Genomic DNA, 18,679 nt, shown 5'->3' with positions numbered 1-18,679 from the left:
AGGTCTATGTATATGCAAAATACTCTCCATGGGGCATAATATTACTCATTCATAACTTTTGTCCTGATCAAGAACTTGTAAAAATCATTTACACATCTACCTAATTCTTTGATTTTTGAAATACAAGAAAGAGAAACAAATGAGAGATTTTCAGAACTTGTTATGGTCGCATAAGCTTGAGGACTTGTATGAGTCAGATGGCTACAATGTCTCAACTGTTTTTTTGGTGCAGATCCATTTGGGCATATCCTGAAAGGGAATATTTGGGCAGTGGATTTTGAGGTTAGAATGCTGTTTTGCTTATGAATTGGGGTGGCATGAAAAGGGTAGTGACTTGATTTATAAGTAAATTACGGCACGCAAAACGAATCGCTATAACATTACACAATCATTTTTCCTACAACATAACTCTTATAAAATCCTAAGTTTTATAGATCCAATTGCATGATGGTTTTAGAGAAAGTTCTCAAATAAAATATTAAAGTTACAAGTGTTATTAAGATTAATATAGGGGTTAACTATTACAAATATTTTTTAAGTAGGGGTTAACTATTAATTCTAATAGTCTAATATTGATAGGATTTTAATTTCCGCAAACGACTTTAGTTTGAAGCTTGTTTATGACAATAATAATACTATTAAATAAGACGCAAAAACATCGAGGAAAATTTGTATTGGATTTGATTCGAAATAAAACAATCATCATGTGCTGCCGTAAGAGTGAGGCCGAATAAAAATTCATGGGCCAGGCTGATCCGAAACGACCATTGCAGGCCCATTAATAACAGGTTGGGCCTGATTGACACTTTGCTCGAACACCTTGATAAGTTCAGGATCCACATTCTCTTCGGGCTCCCATGTGGGCTCTTCTAAATCGATCCACTTTACCAATAACTCTTGTTTCCCTTCATCACCAATTCTCCGATCAACCACCGCCTCAGCCACCGCGTACTCAAGTCCAGCCTCGTAGTCCCTGACCATATCCTCCGCCACAAACCTCGCCTTAACCCACTCGTTGGCACTGCCATCCTTCCACCGCACCAAGTACTCCAAATTCTCACCCTTCCCCCTACGTTCCAAAATCTCCTCCACCTCTGCGAACTCAAACACCGCCCCTTCCAAAACCCTAATCACACTCTCCAATCCAATCCTCCGCGAGAACTGCATTGGATTCCCCTTCGGCGTCACCTTCAGAATCTCCCTCGCCAGATCCAGCGCCGTTCTTCCTCGATCATCCTCCACCTCAGGATCTGCACCAAGCTCCAAAAGAAGCTTCGCGACGCCAGGTCTCACATACCCTGCCGCCATGTGAAGCGCCGCCAGGCCGCCGCTGTTGTCGCGGTGGTCGAGGTTGGCGCCGGCTTCAGCCAGCAGCCGGACGCACGGCTCCGAGCCAAGTCCGGCGACGAAGAGGAGCGCGGTTCTTCCGTCAGCGTCTACGGCGTCGACGTCGCGGTCGTCGGCGGCTTCAATGAGGCGGTTGAGGGCGGAGTCATCGGCTTTCTTGGCGGCGGTCCACCATGGAGTCTCGTACTCGGCGAGGACGTCTTTGGCTATGAAGTCGGAGGGAACCCAGGAAGGAGCGTGGCCGTCTTTCCACTCGATGAGGTACTCCATGCCGGTGGCGCCGTCGAGGGCTCTGCTGCCGATGATTCCCTTGACTTCGCCGTAGGACTCATCTTCGGCGGTTTCTTTGGGTGTTGGGTTTTGATGCTGGCTTTGGAGTGCGGCGGAGACGAAGTGGAAGTGGGTTGTTTTGTGGAGAATTGGAAAAGATTGTTGGTGGGAAGGAAATGGGTGTTTGGGATTGGAAGAGAGTTTTGTTGTGAAGTGAGAAGTTGGTTTGGTAACGAATACAGCTTCCATTAATCTGGTTTTGCTGTTTTGCTGCTGCTGCTACTTCTTCTTCTGTTTGTAACGTATCGTGGTGGTTCTTTCAACATGTGGTAATGGGTTTCGGAATGGATAAGGAATCGCATCCATTTCGTGGTTTATAGATTAGATGGGACCGAAAACTGTAATTGGATTGTCTTTATTTATTTTATATTTATTTTTTTTCCGTTCTCTTGATTTTTGTTATTTTTTTTATTGTTGGCGCCAATAAAAAGTAAAACAGTGACTATAACATTGTATGCATGACTCTACAACAGGAAGAATTCATTGGACGTAATGTGCTTAAAATAATAATAATCTTCATGGCACTCCAATGTATAAATCTTTGTATACTAATCTAAAAGGAAAACAAATGCATCCTTTTATCTATAATTTACTAAAAGCAACAAAAAGTTTTTAGACGGCTAAGACAAATGCTCGTATATCTTTCATCTTTTTTTTTTCTTTTTTTTTTTTAAAGAAAGGGCTTAACAACTCAAAAAATAACTAAACAATGTAAACATTTCTACAGCTAAAAACAGCACAAATATCAGCAAAAAATAAGCAACTAAGCCCAGGAGGAACATGACCAAACTCCTTATACAAAGAGTTCTGGTTGAAACTAATCAAATGGTTGACAAGCCAATCAGCACACTGATTTCCTTCACGTTGGATGTGTTTAAGTTAGAGATCCCAATCTTTAATCAACCAAGTCCGAATGCGAGTAACAATATGAGACTCTCGGACATCATTAACTTTATTGGTAAGCAACGTGATCACTGAAGTGGAGTCACTTTCAATTATAAGTTTTCTAAACCCTTTGTTCCAAGCAAATTCCAAGCCTTTCAGAATACCCCATAACTCTGCTGTAAAAGCTGATGCAATGCCCACATGATAAGCAAAACCCCCCAGCCATTGACCATCTGATCCTCTACATAAACCCCCACATGCAGCTACTCCCGGAGATCCTTTGGCTGCACCATCTGTATTTAATTTTATCCAGCCATGATCTGGTGGATGCCAAGCAATTTGTAACTGAACTAGCATGCCAGTTTTCTTTTTACTTCCGTTGACACCGAAAGCATGTTCAATATCCATAGCCATGCGATGCACCTTATTAACAATGAGATCTGCATTAATACCTTCTTTCCCATGAAAAACGGCATTTTTTACGTTCCACAACTCCCAGCAAGTTAGAAGAAAAATTGTATCCCAATTCAAGCTAATGGGTCCCTTCATACCGTTACATATGTTAGATAACATCCAGTATACCCATTCCTTATCAAAGAAAGAAGCTAGTCTCCTCGGTGATAGCAGCTTATACCAAACTGCTTTTGCCACTTCACAGTCTCTTAACACATGAAATTCTGTCTCATAAGCACTAAGACATCTAGAACAAATTGGATTCGCTTCTGACCACTTAGCAGCCCATGCACTTGTTGGTAATCTACGGTGAAGACATTTCCACATAAAAATCTTCACTCTTTCTGGACCCTTCCAACGCCAAATAGCATTCCACACTTGATCTGGTATACTGTGATTTGCAAATGGAATTCTTTTCTGCAGAAGAACCTGGTAGGCGTCCTTAACTGTTATGGAACCATGACCTCCAATACTCCATCTTTCTACATCTGGTTCTTCATTTTCAGCAGGAGGAAGAAATCCCTTAACAATCTCTAAGATGTCATGCGGCAGGCATGTTTGAAAAATACTTAAATCCCAACAGCCATTCATATCAAGAACTTCATTAGCTTTTTTGCTTAGATCTTCTAAATTAGGAGTAAAACCAAGATCAATGTATGACGCAGCAAAGTTGATATTGATGGCACACTTATGAAAATTACATATGTTTATGGAGAGAAAAAATTTGTATAGGAAGAAGGTAAATATAGCAGACTAGCGATTACCAAAAAAATAAAAATAAATATATATATATATATATATATATATATATATAGAGGCAATATATTCTTACACCGGTGTAAGAGTTATAAGTCTTACACTCAATCTTGACCATTGATCCACTTGTATCCAATGGCTCACATTACTAAAAAATTTGAGCCCTTAGATATAAGTGAGATTAACGGACAAGATTAAGAGTGTAACTTACACTGGTGTAAAATGATCCTAACCCATATATATATATATATATATATATATATATATATATATATATAGGCAAGATCCTTTGACACCGGTGACAAATTTAAAGTTTGACACTTCATGTAAGAGTCGTTAGATCAAAAAAGATGAACGACTCTGATTTATAAGCATGTGACACCATTGATCTTTTTTGATCTAACGACTCTCAGATGAGGTGTCAAACTTCAAATTTGACACTGGTGTCAACGGATCCTACCTCATATATATATATATATATATATATATATATATATATATGTATGTATGTATATAGCAGACTAGCAGCTTTAGTAATATCAAGCTTAAATCAATTTTCTTCTTTTTCATGGGTTGTAGGACTCGAGGTTAAGCGAGGCTATTATTGTATTGGTCTTTTACAAAGGCCCAAAAGAATTTGTCATCAAATCCCGATGTCACATTTTTTGAGGCCTATATGTGGACAACCCTCTTGAAATAATATGGGTGATTTTTACACCAGCACTTTCTACAGACAATGGCCCTGTCTCAAGAGTTTGAAGCACCAGCCCAAAGACCCATTTAAATTACTGACAAAGTCTACACAGTGAGTGAAGGTCGATTGTTAAGCCCATCATTTATTTGTAGTCGTACTCTCGGAGATTGGTAGATAGATGTGTATGTACATGCATAAAGAAAGTCAATTGAAAAATAATAGAAGAAAAGAAAAGAAAAATCCAAAGTGAAATACTTTATACGCCACCAATCTTATGTATGGTCAGCTGACAGCTTTATTCTTTGATCCACCTGACACGCTTCAATTATGTTGGAAAAATAATTTAAATTGATTTATCATTTGAATGTCTTAACTCTTGACAAAAGAAATAAAAATAAAAATAAAATGCTTCAATTGAATTGTCATTTGTCAATGTCGAAGCATATCAATTGGGTCATGCTAGCTCACAAGTGGAGAAGAATTTTTGTGGGGCGGGATCATGGTGGTCTCTCCCAAAAATAGAAAAAAAGGAAGGACGGAAAGAGAAAAAATCAAAAAGAAAGGAATAGATATAGAAGAAAAATTTTCATTATAAAAAAGAACTACTGAATAAATGATAGGCATGGAGCATGTTAATTTTTTCTTCACAAGTGACTCATTCGAAATTAACTAACGATATTACATAAATCAATTACAAAATTTCGTATGAATGTACGAACGCTAATTCTTTTGTGTAAGTAAATGTAATAATTTTTTTAAAAAAAATAGTCGCATCGACCAGGTTGGCTTCAAACAGTCAAAATGATCGAACTTTCGGTGTGAATATATTATGTTTTGCATGCTTCCATGGAGCTTCCAAGTTCCTATTCATATTCCTTCCATTCCAACTCTAATCATAAGCGATCTGGATTTTGAAAAAAATATCATATATTTATATGTGAAATAATAACTATATAAAGGTGGATTGATATTTATAAAGAAAAAAAAAATATTTAAATAAATAATTATAAAATTATAACAATTAATTCATCGTTATATGATTATAATCTTTCCACGTTATTATGTTATAATTTTTTTAACAAAAGAGGCAAGCAACACCCAACAGCAAAACAGCGTACGTAGAATGTGCCAGAAGAGACAAAGGCATTATCATTAATTCTTATCATTGTTTTAGGAAAAAATCAGACAGATGATTTTATTAGACAGACGAAGATAGCGCGTGTCACGTCAGCAATCACGGCCAAACAAACTGTCATACAGCGTGAACAATGCACATTGCAAACTGGATTAAGTATTTGTATTACTACACGCACTCGCCGCCTCTTTCATTCCATTCTCATTTCCCACCGCTTTCACTCACTACGCAACCAACAACCAATTTCCTTCGCTTTTTCTGTCTTTTAAGCATCTTGGATTTCCTTTCTTGTGTCTTGTATAATTACCAACTACTCCTTTTCTTTTGTCACTCATATTATTATTATTAATATATTTACTTACCTCAAAAAGACTTGCAAGTTGCAACCTCTACTCCACCCCTTCTTATATATGTTTTAAGTGTGTGTCTTGTTACTATAACTCTTAACCCTTTCTCCACTTTCATTTCCTCCATTTAATTTATTTTTTCCTCTTTCTTTGTCAAACACATAAGTCCAAACCATTTGTTGCTTTGGCTCTCGTTTCTGCTCAACATGAAACTGATGAATTATAAACCATCACAACTACGTGCCTTGCTGAGCTTCTGCTCAATATTGCTGCTTTTGGACGTCGTTCGCGTTTATGCAGAAGACCCTTATAGATTCTTTGACTGGAAAATCACCTACGGGGACATTTATCCCCTCGGAGTTAAACAACAGGTTATAGCAATCACTTCTCTTTTCGCTCTTTTAATTTATTATTTTCTGATATTTTTGTGTTCAATGCTTAATTGCTTGGTATATACAATTTCCATTTTGCAGGGCATTCTTATCAATGGCCAATTTCCAGGTCCCGAAATCTATTCTGTTACCAATGACAATTTGATCATAAATGTACACAATAACTTGCCCGAGCCGTTTCTTCTATCATGGTAACAACTCTCTCTCTCTCTCTCTATCTGTTTAATACTTTTATTTCAAAATCTTCAATATCCTTAACCGAAATATTTAAGAACGACGAACGATTTCTCAAGTTCCAAATAATTAATTAAATCATATTAACAAGTGAAGTTACAAATGTACATCCAAATTAATTAAATATGTTACCTCATCTAACATACATTAGATCAAAAAAAGATCAATCACTCTGGCTCTCGTTTATAAGCATGTGATACTATTGACAAAGGATCCTACTTCTACAAAATATAGAGGAAGACAATGTTTTTCACGGAAGTTATGGATCACGCGGTCACTTCCTATTATGGTAATCCGTATTCCAACTGGCAAAAGTGGCGCACTTTTAACTAAAGCATGGCTGTATTTGGCCTCCAATATATATGTCTTCTTTTTGTCTTTTTGTTTTTATTTTAATTTCGATAGAATTAGATATTGCAAGGTTTTATGTTGTATTTACTTTACCTTTCTTGTTGTCGGGACATATGTTTAGGTAAATTTGTATATTGGAAGTATCTCTCTTTGATTACATTGACGTTAGATTAGAGGGCCCGCAACAAAGCAACCTTGTATTTTCTCTTTCTTGCTGTCATTGGTGGGGATTGAGAAGATGCCACCTTGATTCTTTTATTCAATTCATTCTCAATGATGGACGGAGGAAACAAAACATGGTTTTAATAAATGTGGCTTTAACCGATCACTTCGGCCCTTAAGTGATGTCACGGACCAAACCTTCCCAACTCCAAGCCCACCTAACCAAAATACATTTGAATTCATGATTCTCTCCCATTGGAGTAAAAATTTTCACGTGTGAGGCCCATCCTTTGGAGTTTGGACTAGTCAGTGTCAATGGGCATTAACTCTAGCCTTGAAACCAATGAAAAATGCTCCTTAGTTGTTACTTCAATAGGAAATTTATTAAGATTGAATAGAAATTTGCATAAAGTCCTAATCCTTGTCTTGCTGATTTGTTTTCATATGCATCAGGAATGGTATTCAGCAAAGAAGAAATTCTTATGAAGATGGAGTTTATGGAACCACATGCCCCATTCCTCCAGGGAAGAACTTCACCTATACACTACAAGTCAAAGATCAAATTGGAAGCTTCTTCTACTTCCCATCTCTTGCATTCCACAAGGCAGCTGGTGGATTTGGGGGTATCAAAATCCTTAGCAGGCCAAGGATTCCCGTTCCATTCCCAGAACCAGCTGATGATTTCACCCTTCTTATTGGAGATTGGTACCAGATCAATCACAAGGTAATCAAACACATACTCAACGCAATTGTGCTTCATTGGTCTCAAAGTTTGTTTCTTGTGTGCCCCTTTTTCTTTTTGCTCCTCATTTTATTGACATATGTTTATATGAGTTCAGAAGCTGAGGACCATTCTAGATCTTGGACACAGACTTCCATTCCCTCAAGCCGTTCTTGTCAATGGTCGTGCAAACGGTACAACATTCACAGTTGAACAAGGTATGCCTTTTTTTTTGTTTTCCCCGTTTAAATTTATTGAATTTTAGATTCTAACTTTTGTTTAACAATTTCTTAATGGACAATAGGGAAAACATATAGGCTTAGAATATCAAATGTTGGACTTCAAAACACTCTCAACTTGAGGATTCAAGGACATGACATGAAATTGGTCGAAGTTGAGGGAACTCACACTATGCAGACTACCTTTTCCTCAATAGATGTTCATGTGGGACAATCTTATTCCGTGCTTATCACAGCTGATCAAGCACCCCGGGACTACTACATTGCTGTGTCCACTCGTTTCACTAACAAGATCCTCACAAGCACTGCCATCCTTCACTACAGTAACTCCCAGCAACCTGTTTCAGGCCCAATTCCCGGTGGACCAACCACTCAAATCGATTGGTCCATCAAGCAAGCTCGTTCAATAAGGTAATTCTCCTACCATTTGGTGAAAAGTTAGTTTCTGAAATCATGATAAGCAATCAATTCAACCCAAAAACTTAAGTTCTTAAGTGAAAATCACATTCTATGTTGCACCGATACTGACACGGAACACGAACGAGATACGATACGACACGACACTTTGACAGGTTAATTTAAAAAAAAAATGTTAAATTTCGACACGTTAGGACACATTTTGATATTATATAATATTTTTAATTTATGTAGTGTATATTATATTTAGTATTCAATAATTTAACAAAAAAATAAAGTTAAACTTATAATACCCATCAATTTTGCAAAGAGCCGTAATATATTCCAAATATTTGTATTAATCTCAATAAAATCGTAATCTAACGAATCTAATAGTTGGAACTCAAAATGCAACGCAACGTAATCTTTGAACCTTTTTTTGAGTCTTTGCAACAAGTATTGGAGTGTCGATGAGTGTCGAGAAAAGTGTCGGACACTACACGTTTTTTGAAGTGTTGGTACTTCATAGATCACATCAGTGGTCTTATATTATATTTTACTAACAGAATGAACTACTTCATTACTTCCACATTGTTCAACAATTAACATTTGCAATTCACAGGACAAACCTAACTGCAAGTGGACCGAGGCCAAATCCACAGGGCTCCTACCACTATGGTCTCATAAACATTAGCAGAACTATCGAGCTGGAGAGTTCAGCAGCACAAGTTAATGGCAAGCAGAGATATGCACTCAATAGTGTATCCTTCATACCAGCTGATACTCCTCTGAAGCTAGCTGATTACTTCAAGATTGGTGGCGTTTTCAAAGTTGGAAGCATCCCAGATAGCCCTTCTGGTAAACCTATGTATCTTGATACGTCCGTCATGGGTTCTGATTTTCGAGCCTTCGTTGAGATCGTGTTTCAGAACAAGGAAAACATCATGCAGAGCTATCACATTGACGGATACTCATTTTGGGTTGTGGGGTAAGAATTCATCACAATATAATTTTCAATCGATTTTTTTAATTTGATCACTTCATGTCATTTAATTTTCAACATGGGATTTCTAATAATGCAGAATGGACGGTGGCGTGTGGACCCCTAATAGTCGTAACCAGTACAACCTCAGAGATGCAGTGTCGAGGAGCACAACACAGGTTAGTTGTTGTTTTCGGTTGGTGCATATTCTCTTTGATCGTTGATCATTATCCAAATGCAGCAGAAGCAACTTAATGATAAATTTTGTGTCATATCAGGTATATCCCAAGTCATGGACCGCAATTTATATGGCACTAGACAATGTGGGTATGTGGAACGTGAGAAGTGAATTTTGGGCACGACAGTACCTTGGAGAACAATTCTATCTACGAGTATATTCACCAGTTGAATCCGTAAGGGATGAATATCCAATTCCAAAGGATGCTATCCTCTGTGGCAAAGCTGCAGGCAGAACAACCAGACCTTTATGAGAATCGAATCTGAAACACATTACATGTCAATCAAAATAACCTAGCTATGTAGGGACCACCGACTTGGTCCCATTCTTTGCAAATTCATCTACAATTTCCTCGTATTACTACATAATCGCTAGCACATTATGATAATAAATTGCCCCCATTGATTATTTTTTTTCAAATAAATAATTTTCTCAGATGTATTGACATATTGCTGCTTTAGTTTATCAGAATGAAATGATGCAAACTAGTTCATATTCATGCTTTTGTAACCTCGATTCATTCATCATATCAAGATTTATTCGACAATAATCAATGGTTAAAGTGACAGAAAATTCCATATCATAGAGATGGGCTGTTTTTGTATACATTCAAAAATTATAATATTCAACAAACAGACATGATGTGAGAATATGAAAAACTAGAGAGGAAAATAAGCAAAGCGTGTAGAGAATAATCAACTTTCTTTTTTGTATATTGTTACCCTCTTTAGTCTTTAGTAGGTATATTGTCGCAATTAGGAGACCCTTTCTGGTTTTAGGAGTACGTCTCTCTTAACCACATGGAATCCACGGTGGTTACTTTCCCCTTTTTCATTAATTAATTAATTTTGAAATCAACTTCTTATGAAAATCTTTTTTGTATTCGCTTTAATATTTAATATTGAGATATATAATTGGAAATTAAATATTTAAAATAAAGATATTAATAGAAAATAATAACAATTATTTCTATGCGTATCAATTGTTGGATAGATGAATTAAATTGGGCTTATTTAGTGCCAGTCTAAGAATAAGTAAAAATTATGATTAAATTAAGATTTATTATATCCATTTCACCATTACTATTTCAATAAAACAAATCCATAATAATAATGAAGACTTTATATATAAAACATCAATATTCATTAGTAACAATGTTGTTTTTTATTGCTATGACAAAAATGTCATTTTTTTTTCTGATAAGGTAAAATATTAATATTGGAAATGAGTTGGGACTTGGGAGGGCTTGAAATCTACCCCAACCTTAAATTCTACAGCCTTCCCGGTGAACAGGGGGATTGCTCACACTTCAAATGGATTAGCCCAAGTTCGCCTCTTGTACAGAGCCAAGTGGATCAGCCCATGATATTTGTTTGATCTATTTTGACAAATTTTCTATTAATAAATTATGGGTTCGTTTTTTCTGCAGTAAGTCCAATACGAAAATGTTTTGGGAAGAAAATCATAGCATTTTTATAATTTTATTTATTTCAGGGTTATTATAGTCTTTATAATTATAATTTTTTAATATTTCAATCCTAAAACGACTCGTCGTTTTGAGAGTAAACGCAAATAACTTATCTGCATAACTGCATAAATATTTTTATGGTAAATTATATTGAGGCAGTGACTCCAGTGAGGCACAGGCCGCACAGCTTCGTGGATGTAATTCAAACATTAAATGAAGCAATATTCAAAAATAAAATAAAATTGATTCGATTAAAATTAAAACTATTAGGCAATATCTTAAAAATCATTTAATCTTTACGGACCGTTTGGTAGGTGGATAAATTTTAGATTCCCATAAAATTCATATTGAGAATCCTGATTACTCACGTTTGCTACAAAAGAATTCTTAAAATTTTATGGAAAAATGAGATTCTTGAGAATTATAAATAAGAATTCCATAAAATAATACAACTAGATGGGTGATATTTTTCGATTTTCATCTGGTAGAAATTTTTTACTTAATTTATAGGATATAAATAACTATGCTTTAATATTTTCCATCACTAAAATATCCTTTCTTATTAAAGCCTTAGTCATGAGAACGATTTGATTTGGGGTTGCTTTCATTTGAGAATGAATTTGATTTGAGAACGGTTATATTCGTTTAGGAAATTTGGGTTTGATTTCCAATGCCGCAATTTGACCTTTCGTTCAGAAAACTTTTTCAAGAATTCATCATAGGTTAATTTTGCAAAATCAGACTACATTCTAAGGAATCATTGACAATCAACCAAATATAGAATTAAAAAAATTAAATTAATATTCCTCAGAATATTTTGACATACCAAACAATTTTTTTATTTTTTTTTGGTAACATTCTTGAGAAATTTACTTTCTCAACATATTCTTAGAAATCGTGAAAAAAAAAAATTCATCTGCCAAATGTCCCCTTAAGCTATTTCATTCACTTTTTATTTAATTTCCAAAATACAATGAAGGAGATTTTTCTCTTTGAAATCATTCATTACTTAATTAGGACGAGTATTACTTCTTCTTTTTTTGATAAAGGCGTGTTTAGGAAAAGAAAGGTTAAAAGAAAAATAAAGGAAATAAGAATCAAGTTGATGGTGTGATATGGTTCAGCTTAACAATAATGTTGTTACAAATACAAATGAAGTTTCTCTTATCTTTTACATAATCTTATCACAACTTTTTTTATTTTTTTAATTCTTCCTCCGACTTTTTTTGTCTAATTCGAATGATTCACTTTTGGAATGTAATGTTTTTGTCTCCAAAACTTCCCTGTCATATGTGTTAGTTTAATGAGCTTAAGCATGCTTGATGTGCCAACCTATCATTACAACTCAAAAGTAATAATAACAATTGGTCATAGCTCATTTTATAATACTCGTATTTTACATTTATCCATAAGAATGATCAATCTAGATATAATATAAAAATTAGTAACGGGTTTATAAAGAAACAAAAGATGAAAGGAATATTAGAATAAATTCATGACACCGAGGCTCTGATGTGATATAAAGAATCAATTCAACGCAAAAGGCTTAATCTGGTGGGCGATGTTATATTAATGATTTTATATATCTCTAGCATGCCCCCTTACACGAGAGTGGATAATACACAACCTCACCTATTTGTGTTAAGAAATTTCACAAGAAAAAAAGTGGATGGCGATGATGGTCGATCCCATAGAGGGTTTATGTCCACTACCATTGGGGCCAATCAGAGACTCAAAAACAGAAGAGATGGCAGTAGAATCCATAATCACAAAAAAGGCAGAAATGTTAGATCACAAAACTAATTGGAAGGAGTGGGATCTGTACGTCACCAACAACTAAGTCAAAACTCCAAAACAAGACCAGATCTAGAACCGCCTCGGTGAGTAGAGAAAAACCCAACCGGGCTACGTCGGAAAAGGTCCTCAATGCGCAAGTCAACCGAAAGGAGGCACATCACTTCCACGCGCGCAACGTGTGTGCGCGTGTGATTGTATGGAGATGACACTTGGACAAATGGGACTTGGACAGACCTGACTGCATGGCTGAGACGATCACAACGGTAGGTGGATCACTTGAAAAAGCCATCTGACGACTGTGGTCAATGGCAGAGGAACGATGATCAATAGTGGAGGAATGACGTTACGCAAGGAGAAAAGGCCCGCAACACCGTAGAGACAACCCGTGAACAAAATTGACGTCTGGAAACTGATAAAGAAATAAGATTTGGAAAAAAAAATTGGAAAGGCGATGAATAGTGGGTTCAGCGGAGAAAATAAGAGGATTAAGGTTTTTTTCGTTAGGCTCTAGATATCATATAGAGAAACAAGAGACGAAAGAAATATTGAAATGAATCTGTGACACTGAGGCTATGATACTATGTAAAGAACCAATTCAACCAAAAGTTTAAGCTAGTGAGTGATGCCATATTAATGGTTTTATATATGTTTAACATGGTCTATGCACGTTCGTTCACTCATGTGAGAGGGTATGATAGAGAGATACAATATAAAATCGTTAAAGACTCATCACTTATAGGCTTAAGGTATTGGATGAGATAGTTACTTCATATGATCTATGACTATGGGAACACGAGTTTAATACTCACCATTATTCACTTTATAGTGAAATTAAATAGGAAAAACAAGTATTATGTTGTAGAAAAATTCTTAAATCATGTCATAGAGACAATTAATTATAGGGGCCACTATTTTTAAAATAAAAGAAAAGTAAAAGAATTAATGGCCCACTTTTATGTGTCTGTAGAAAAATTGGTTGTGACATGTGAAAGGAGGAAAATATTACCTAATTAAATAAGCACAAACTAAAATTAAAAATTAAACTTATATAATATCCACGCTTTTAGGGGGCGTTTGGTACGCGTCATTTTGTAGGATTTTCGGAAAATTGAATTTTTTTAAATTTTAAATTTTTGAATATTATCGAAAATTGAATATAAAAATCATATTTTTAAAAATTAAGATTATCGAATATAAAAAAATTTCTCTTCTACCAAAACGCTGAGTTATCCAGAGTGTGTATAAAAACCAAACCATGTATCCACTAATGCCACGGTGTGTTCATTCTGCAATTATGAAATAAGCTTGATCTTTTATGATTCACTATTTTTCAACGAAGTGCGAACTATTTGATTGTTAAATAGTAAATAAAAACGTTACATATGCCTAACCGCTTTTTTGGGATCAATGATAATAATTATTCTTCTATAGGAGTATATTATTATTCCACGAGTGTGCTCGCGGACCGAAGGATGATAAATTAGTTAATCAACAGAGTATTAATTAGGTATAAAGAAAGAATATTAAGACATCATCCGCTACGGTGAGTATAAGAATGTAGATGAAAAAGCAAGTCACTCACAGCCCTCTGATTTCCAAAGTATTTACATGACGCAAAAAGATATCTGTCTCGAGGAAGCAACGCGTGTCTGATTTCCCTGTTTTGTACCAAACACGTTCGTGAACTGTACCATAGCAGCGGCATTATGCAGTCCAAATGTAATAAAACAAAATCCCTCATTCATTTCCTCGAGCCATTGCAACAGTTGCGCTCCACACGATGTCAGAATTGTCTGCGCCATGCTAAGTTTTTTTTCCGTGGAACCTTTTAATAAAGAGGGTCCCACACTTGATGAGATATGCAAAACGACCGCACATCACTAGTGTAATGGTCGTTGAAGATGAGATTGGCCATTCCTTAATATTTTTTTCCCACACAGATAACAATGAACAGTTAACCGCCGTTTGGTGCGAATTTCCCACCATAGCGATCCCGGATCAACGGTTTTTCTCACTCGAAGCTGGCCCACACTAAACAATATTAAACAAACGCATTCCACATCATAGAGCGTTAGACTTAGACATACTGGAATTAATATACAACATACGGAAGTGGCCCCCACGGAAAAGGACCGTGTCGGGTTCTTAACCCTGCTGTCACGGAAAGACAGTCCCTGCAAACGGCGTCTCTTTTTTGCTTTTGCCCTTATCAGATCATCATCACCACCACTACACCATCACTGAGAGAGTGCAGTGAAAGAGCGAGCAAAAGAGAGAACGTTGCTGGTTACAGTGTTTTGTCTTGTTCACTTTCTCCCTTTTTCCCAATTAGCACCGTTGGCAACGCAAACACTGTATTGGGTGAAATGTAAGTGAGATCTGAGTGAGAAACAACAATGGGTAGTGTTTCGTCCGAAGATGCTTCCGACCAACAGAGTGACCGTTGCGGTAGTTACAGCCTGAGCGCTGACGTCAGCGAATCGGAGAGTTGCAGCAGCTTCTGCGGTCGACGTTTCGACGCAGAGGGGGCTTCCAGCTCCGCCAATCTGTCTCCTCATCCTGTCGCCGCCGGTCACTTTAAATTACCGGCGGCGCAGGTAATGCTTCCGGTCATCGGCGGCAAGGACGTCGTCGTTTGGGATCAAAAGCGCGACCTCGATTTGTCCGGTACTCATTCTTGTTCTTCACAAAATCGATTTATCTTTTCAATTCATGTTATCAATTATCAAAAACTGAACACCTTTTTTTTTTTTTTGGCATTTTGCAGAAGTGGAAATGATGAAGGAGAGGTTTGCTAAGCTGCTTCTTGGTGAGGACATGTCAGGTGGTGGAAAGGGGGTTTGCACTGCGCTTGCAATCTCGAATGCTATAACGAATCTCTCTGCAACTGTGTTTGGGGAACTATGGAGGTTGGAGCCTTTAGCACCACAGAAAAAGACAATGTGGCGTAGGGAAATGGAATGGCTGTTATGTGTGAGTGATTCAATTGTTGAGCTTGTGCCATCTGTGCAACAGTTTCCTGGCGGTGGAACCTATGAAGTCATGGCTACGCGTCCTCGTTCAGATTTGTACATCAATCTTCCGGCTTTGAAGAAGCTTGATGGAATGCTGCTTGGAATGCTTGATGGGTTTCATGATACCAAGTTTTGGTATGTTGATCGGGGAATAATATTGGGTGATTCCAAGGATTGTGATGCTTATGGTAGACCTTCGGTTAGGCAAGAGGAGAAATGGTGGCTTCCCTCTCCCAAGCTTCCTCCAAATGGCTTGTCTGAGGATGATAGGAAGAGGTTGCAGCAGTGTAGGGATTGCACCAACCAGATACTAAAGGCTGCCATGGCAATTAATAGTTCTGTTCTTGCTGAAATGGAAATTCCTGGCGCCTATGTAGAATCCTTACCCAAGGTAATGCTTTCTATGGCTATGTCTCTCTATGCATTGTGTTCTTGATCTTGGTTTGGTTATGAACTTATAGTATGTGAATAGCATGTGTCTCTTTATACAGACATCAATTCTAATGCGTCTTTGAGCTGTACAAACTTGTAATTTTTGTGAGCCTTTCTGAAAATATCTCGGTAGAATATGTAGTAAAGTGGAACTGGAATTCAGTAAGATCTTAGTATTTGCTAGGTGTTCTTGAAAATAGGCTAAAATTCGCTGGAGAATTAAACCCCTTTGTGTTTTTTTGTACAACTCCGAATGCAGAATGGAAAAGCTTGTCTAGGGGATATAATTTATCGATACATAACTGCTGACCAGTTCTCGCTGGAATGTCTCCTTGATTGCCTGGATCTTTCGTCAGAGCACCACACTCTGGATGTGGCTAATAGAATTGAGGCTGCTGTGCATGTATGGAGGCTGAAGGACCATAAGAAACATCTAAATTCAGCGAAAGCCAGGCGGTCTTGGGGCGGAAAGGTGAAGGGCCTTGTTGCTGACGGCGAGAAGAACCATTTTCTTGCTCAACGAGCAGAGACACTTCTGCAAAGCTTGAAACACAGATTTCCGGGGCTCCCTCAAACAGCTCTAGATATGGCCAAGATTCAATATAATAAGGTACATATTTTCTAAATTTTTAGTTCGGATTGAAATCATAATATGTTCTTGTTAGAAAGAATATCTTGTAAAAAACCAATTCAACCCAAAAGCTTAAGCTATTGGGTGAGGCTACATTAATGATTTTATATATCTCAACAGTTCTGGTTGGAATATATGTTAAAGTAAACTAGCGAAAGGTTTGTATCGAGGCAATTTGGAATATTTTAGGTGCAACAGGAGGACCTGATGAGAAATTCTTTTATTAGTGCCAGTTTGCACGTGTAATTTTGAGCAACCATTCCAAAATATAATCCTGGCAATGGTATGAAGAACTACTAGAGTTTTCTTGCACAAGTAAATAATGAGAGAATATAAACAATATTCTGAGATTAAGTGCTTTATAATTTTTTTGCAAAATACATAATTGTGTTGTCCCCAATGTCATGGTCCATACTGATGATTGATTGTAGCATATCAATGGGACAAATTACAGTGTATGATTTCTGTCAATATTTAATTGAAACCATGGGTATAACTAACCATTGCTACCGATTCTGGCTTTATAATAAAGTGTTATATGATTAATATAGAGGATTGTGATTGGGAGAAGGGGCTTGAAAATCGAATCAATAAACTTCTGGGTCATTTTATTTTTTCTTGCAGGATGTAGGACAATCTATCCTTGAAAGTTATTCAAGGGTGATGGAGAGCTTGGCGTTTAACATAATGGCCAGGATTGATGATGTCCTTTATGTAGATGATACTATAAAGCGATGTGCAGCTGCAGATTCTATCTCTCTGTTCAGCAGGGGAGGTTTTGGTGGTCTTCCCATCCAGAAGCGAATGACTCCCAGTCCCTTCTCAATTCAACACACCCCATATGCCTCTCCATTTGCAACCCCAACATTCTGTTCCTCCTCTCCTGTTACCGGGAGCCCTTGCAGTCCACGAATAACGACACATGCTGCGAAGAGGAATGCTCCAAAGGAGGCAACAGGTTCGAAGGCTGAAAAGTTGGCCTCAGCTGATTTTGAGAGGGTATGGTCATACACGGGAAACCTCAGTGCAAGAAGAGCTTCTGGTGATGCTCCAGAAAGAGACTGAGTGCTGAAGTTAATATGATATGCATCCATAGCGGGTCATTAATCATCTCATCTTCTAAAAGTGGATCTGGCTAAAGCCTTTGGTCCCGCTCCCCTGTATATGAGGGTCTAATTTTTGTATATTCTTAGACAGTATGAGTAGGATTATGTTCAAAGATTATGTCAATGAATCATCAGTTAAAAATGTCTTGTCCCAAGTATAAATTTTTAGAGGCCAACTGTTCAAGACTCAGCATTAGTTATGTGCCATTGCTTCCCTCGCTGCCATTACATTCTATGAAATTTAATCACATCATAAGTCTCAAAATTTACTGTTTTAATTTGAAAACCATGATATGGAATTCTTCAAATAGCTGCTAGCAATCAATAAGTCTTCAATAATAACAACCGTGTACCTGACAAGAAAACGGATGGAAAGATTCCCAACATTTAAGGAATGGGATGTCTTCCTTCCTTGACAAGTTGATAAAAGCTTCTCTATGTACCTTACTGTCTATAAATAACTTCGCAAGTAGGGTAATCAATCGTTTGACCAGTACAAAGCAAGCCAGCATGGTGTGTGCCAAGAAGACCAGAGCATGATTGATTTGACTAAAGAATGGCATATTGGA

General features: G+C 37.0%; 3 protein-coding genes across 3 annotated transcripts; 2 read left to right on the top strand and 1 right to left on the bottom strand.

The window, feature by feature from the left end:
- Positions 1-658: 658 nt before the first annotated feature.
- Positions 659-2,028, bottom strand: LOC133289730 (signal recognition particle 43 kDa protein, chloroplastic-like). Its single transcript, XM_061487727.1, has one exon. The coding sequence runs from the start codon at positions 1,864-1,866 to the stop codon at positions 739-741; it is 1,128 nt and encodes a 375-aa protein (XP_061343711.1). The 5' UTR covers positions 1,867-2,028; the 3' UTR covers positions 659-738.
- Positions 2,029-6,153: 4,125 nt separating this feature from the next.
- LOC133289723 (L-ascorbate oxidase homolog) lies at positions 6,154-9,927 on the top strand. The gene is made up of 8 exons (XM_061487719.1): positions 6,154-6,318; positions 6,421-6,530; positions 7,540-7,810; positions 7,926-8,025; positions 8,112-8,457; positions 9,065-9,430; positions 9,525-9,603; positions 9,703-9,927. Exons 1-8 carry the CDS (start codon positions 6,154-6,156, stop codon positions 9,913-9,915), a joined length of 1,650 nt encoding a protein of 549 aa, XP_061343703.1. The 3' UTR covers positions 9,916-9,927.
- Positions 9,928-15,122: 5,195 nt separating this feature from the next.
- LOC133289722 (rop guanine nucleotide exchange factor 1) lies at positions 15,123-18,326 on the top strand. The gene is made up of 4 exons (XM_061487718.1): positions 15,123-15,594; positions 15,695-16,332; positions 16,633-16,983; positions 17,629-18,326. The coding sequence occupies exons 1-4, from the start codon at positions 15,324-15,326 to the stop codon at positions 18,067-18,069; spliced, it is 1,701 nt and encodes a 566-aa protein (XP_061343702.1). The 5' UTR covers positions 15,123-15,323; the 3' UTR covers positions 18,070-18,326.
- Positions 18,327-18,679: the final 353 nt, after the last annotated feature.

This window comes from Gastrolobium bilobum, unplaced genomic scaffold (assembly GCF_033153095.1).
Source record: "Gastrolobium bilobum isolate Gb01-03AN ecotype WA unplaced genomic scaffold, APGP_CSIRO_Gbil_v1 utg45492, whole genome shotgun sequence".
In the NCBI taxonomy this organism is placed as follows: domain Eukaryota; kingdom Viridiplantae; phylum Streptophyta; class Magnoliopsida; order Fabales; family Fabaceae; genus Gastrolobium; species Gastrolobium bilobum.
Note: the sequence above shows the minus strand (reverse complement) of the source record. Positions and strands in the feature narration are given on the sequence as shown.

Excerpts from the sequence above, each read along its gene's own strand:
- LOC133289730 (XM_061487727.1), bottom strand. The coding sequence starts at position 1,866 with ATGGAAGCTGTATTCGTTACCAAACCAACTTCTCACTTCACAACAAAA.
- LOC133289723 (XM_061487719.1), top strand. The coding sequence starts at position 6,154 with ATGAAACTGATGAATTATAAACCATCACAACTACGTGCCTTGCTGAGC. Across the intron at positions 8,026-8,111 it reads AACATTCACAGTTGAACAAG|GGAAAACATATAGGCTTAGA; the intron begins GTATGCCTTTTT and ends AATGGACAATAG. Across the intron at positions 9,604-9,702 it reads TGTCGAGGAGCACAACACAG|GTATATCCCAAGTCATGGAC; the intron begins GTTAGTTGTTGT and ends GTGTCATATCAG.
- LOC133289722 (XM_061487718.1), top strand. The coding sequence starts at position 15,324 with ATGGGTAGTGTTTCGTCCGAAGATGCTTCCGACCAACAGAGTGACCGT. Across the intron at positions 15,595-15,694 it reads GCGCGACCTCGATTTGTCCG|AAGTGGAAATGATGAAGGAG; the intron begins GTACTCATTCTT and ends GGCATTTTGCAG. Across the intron at positions 16,333-16,632 it reads ATGTAGAATCCTTACCCAAG|AATGGAAAAGCTTGTCTAGG; the intron begins GTAATGCTTTCT and ends CTCCGAATGCAG.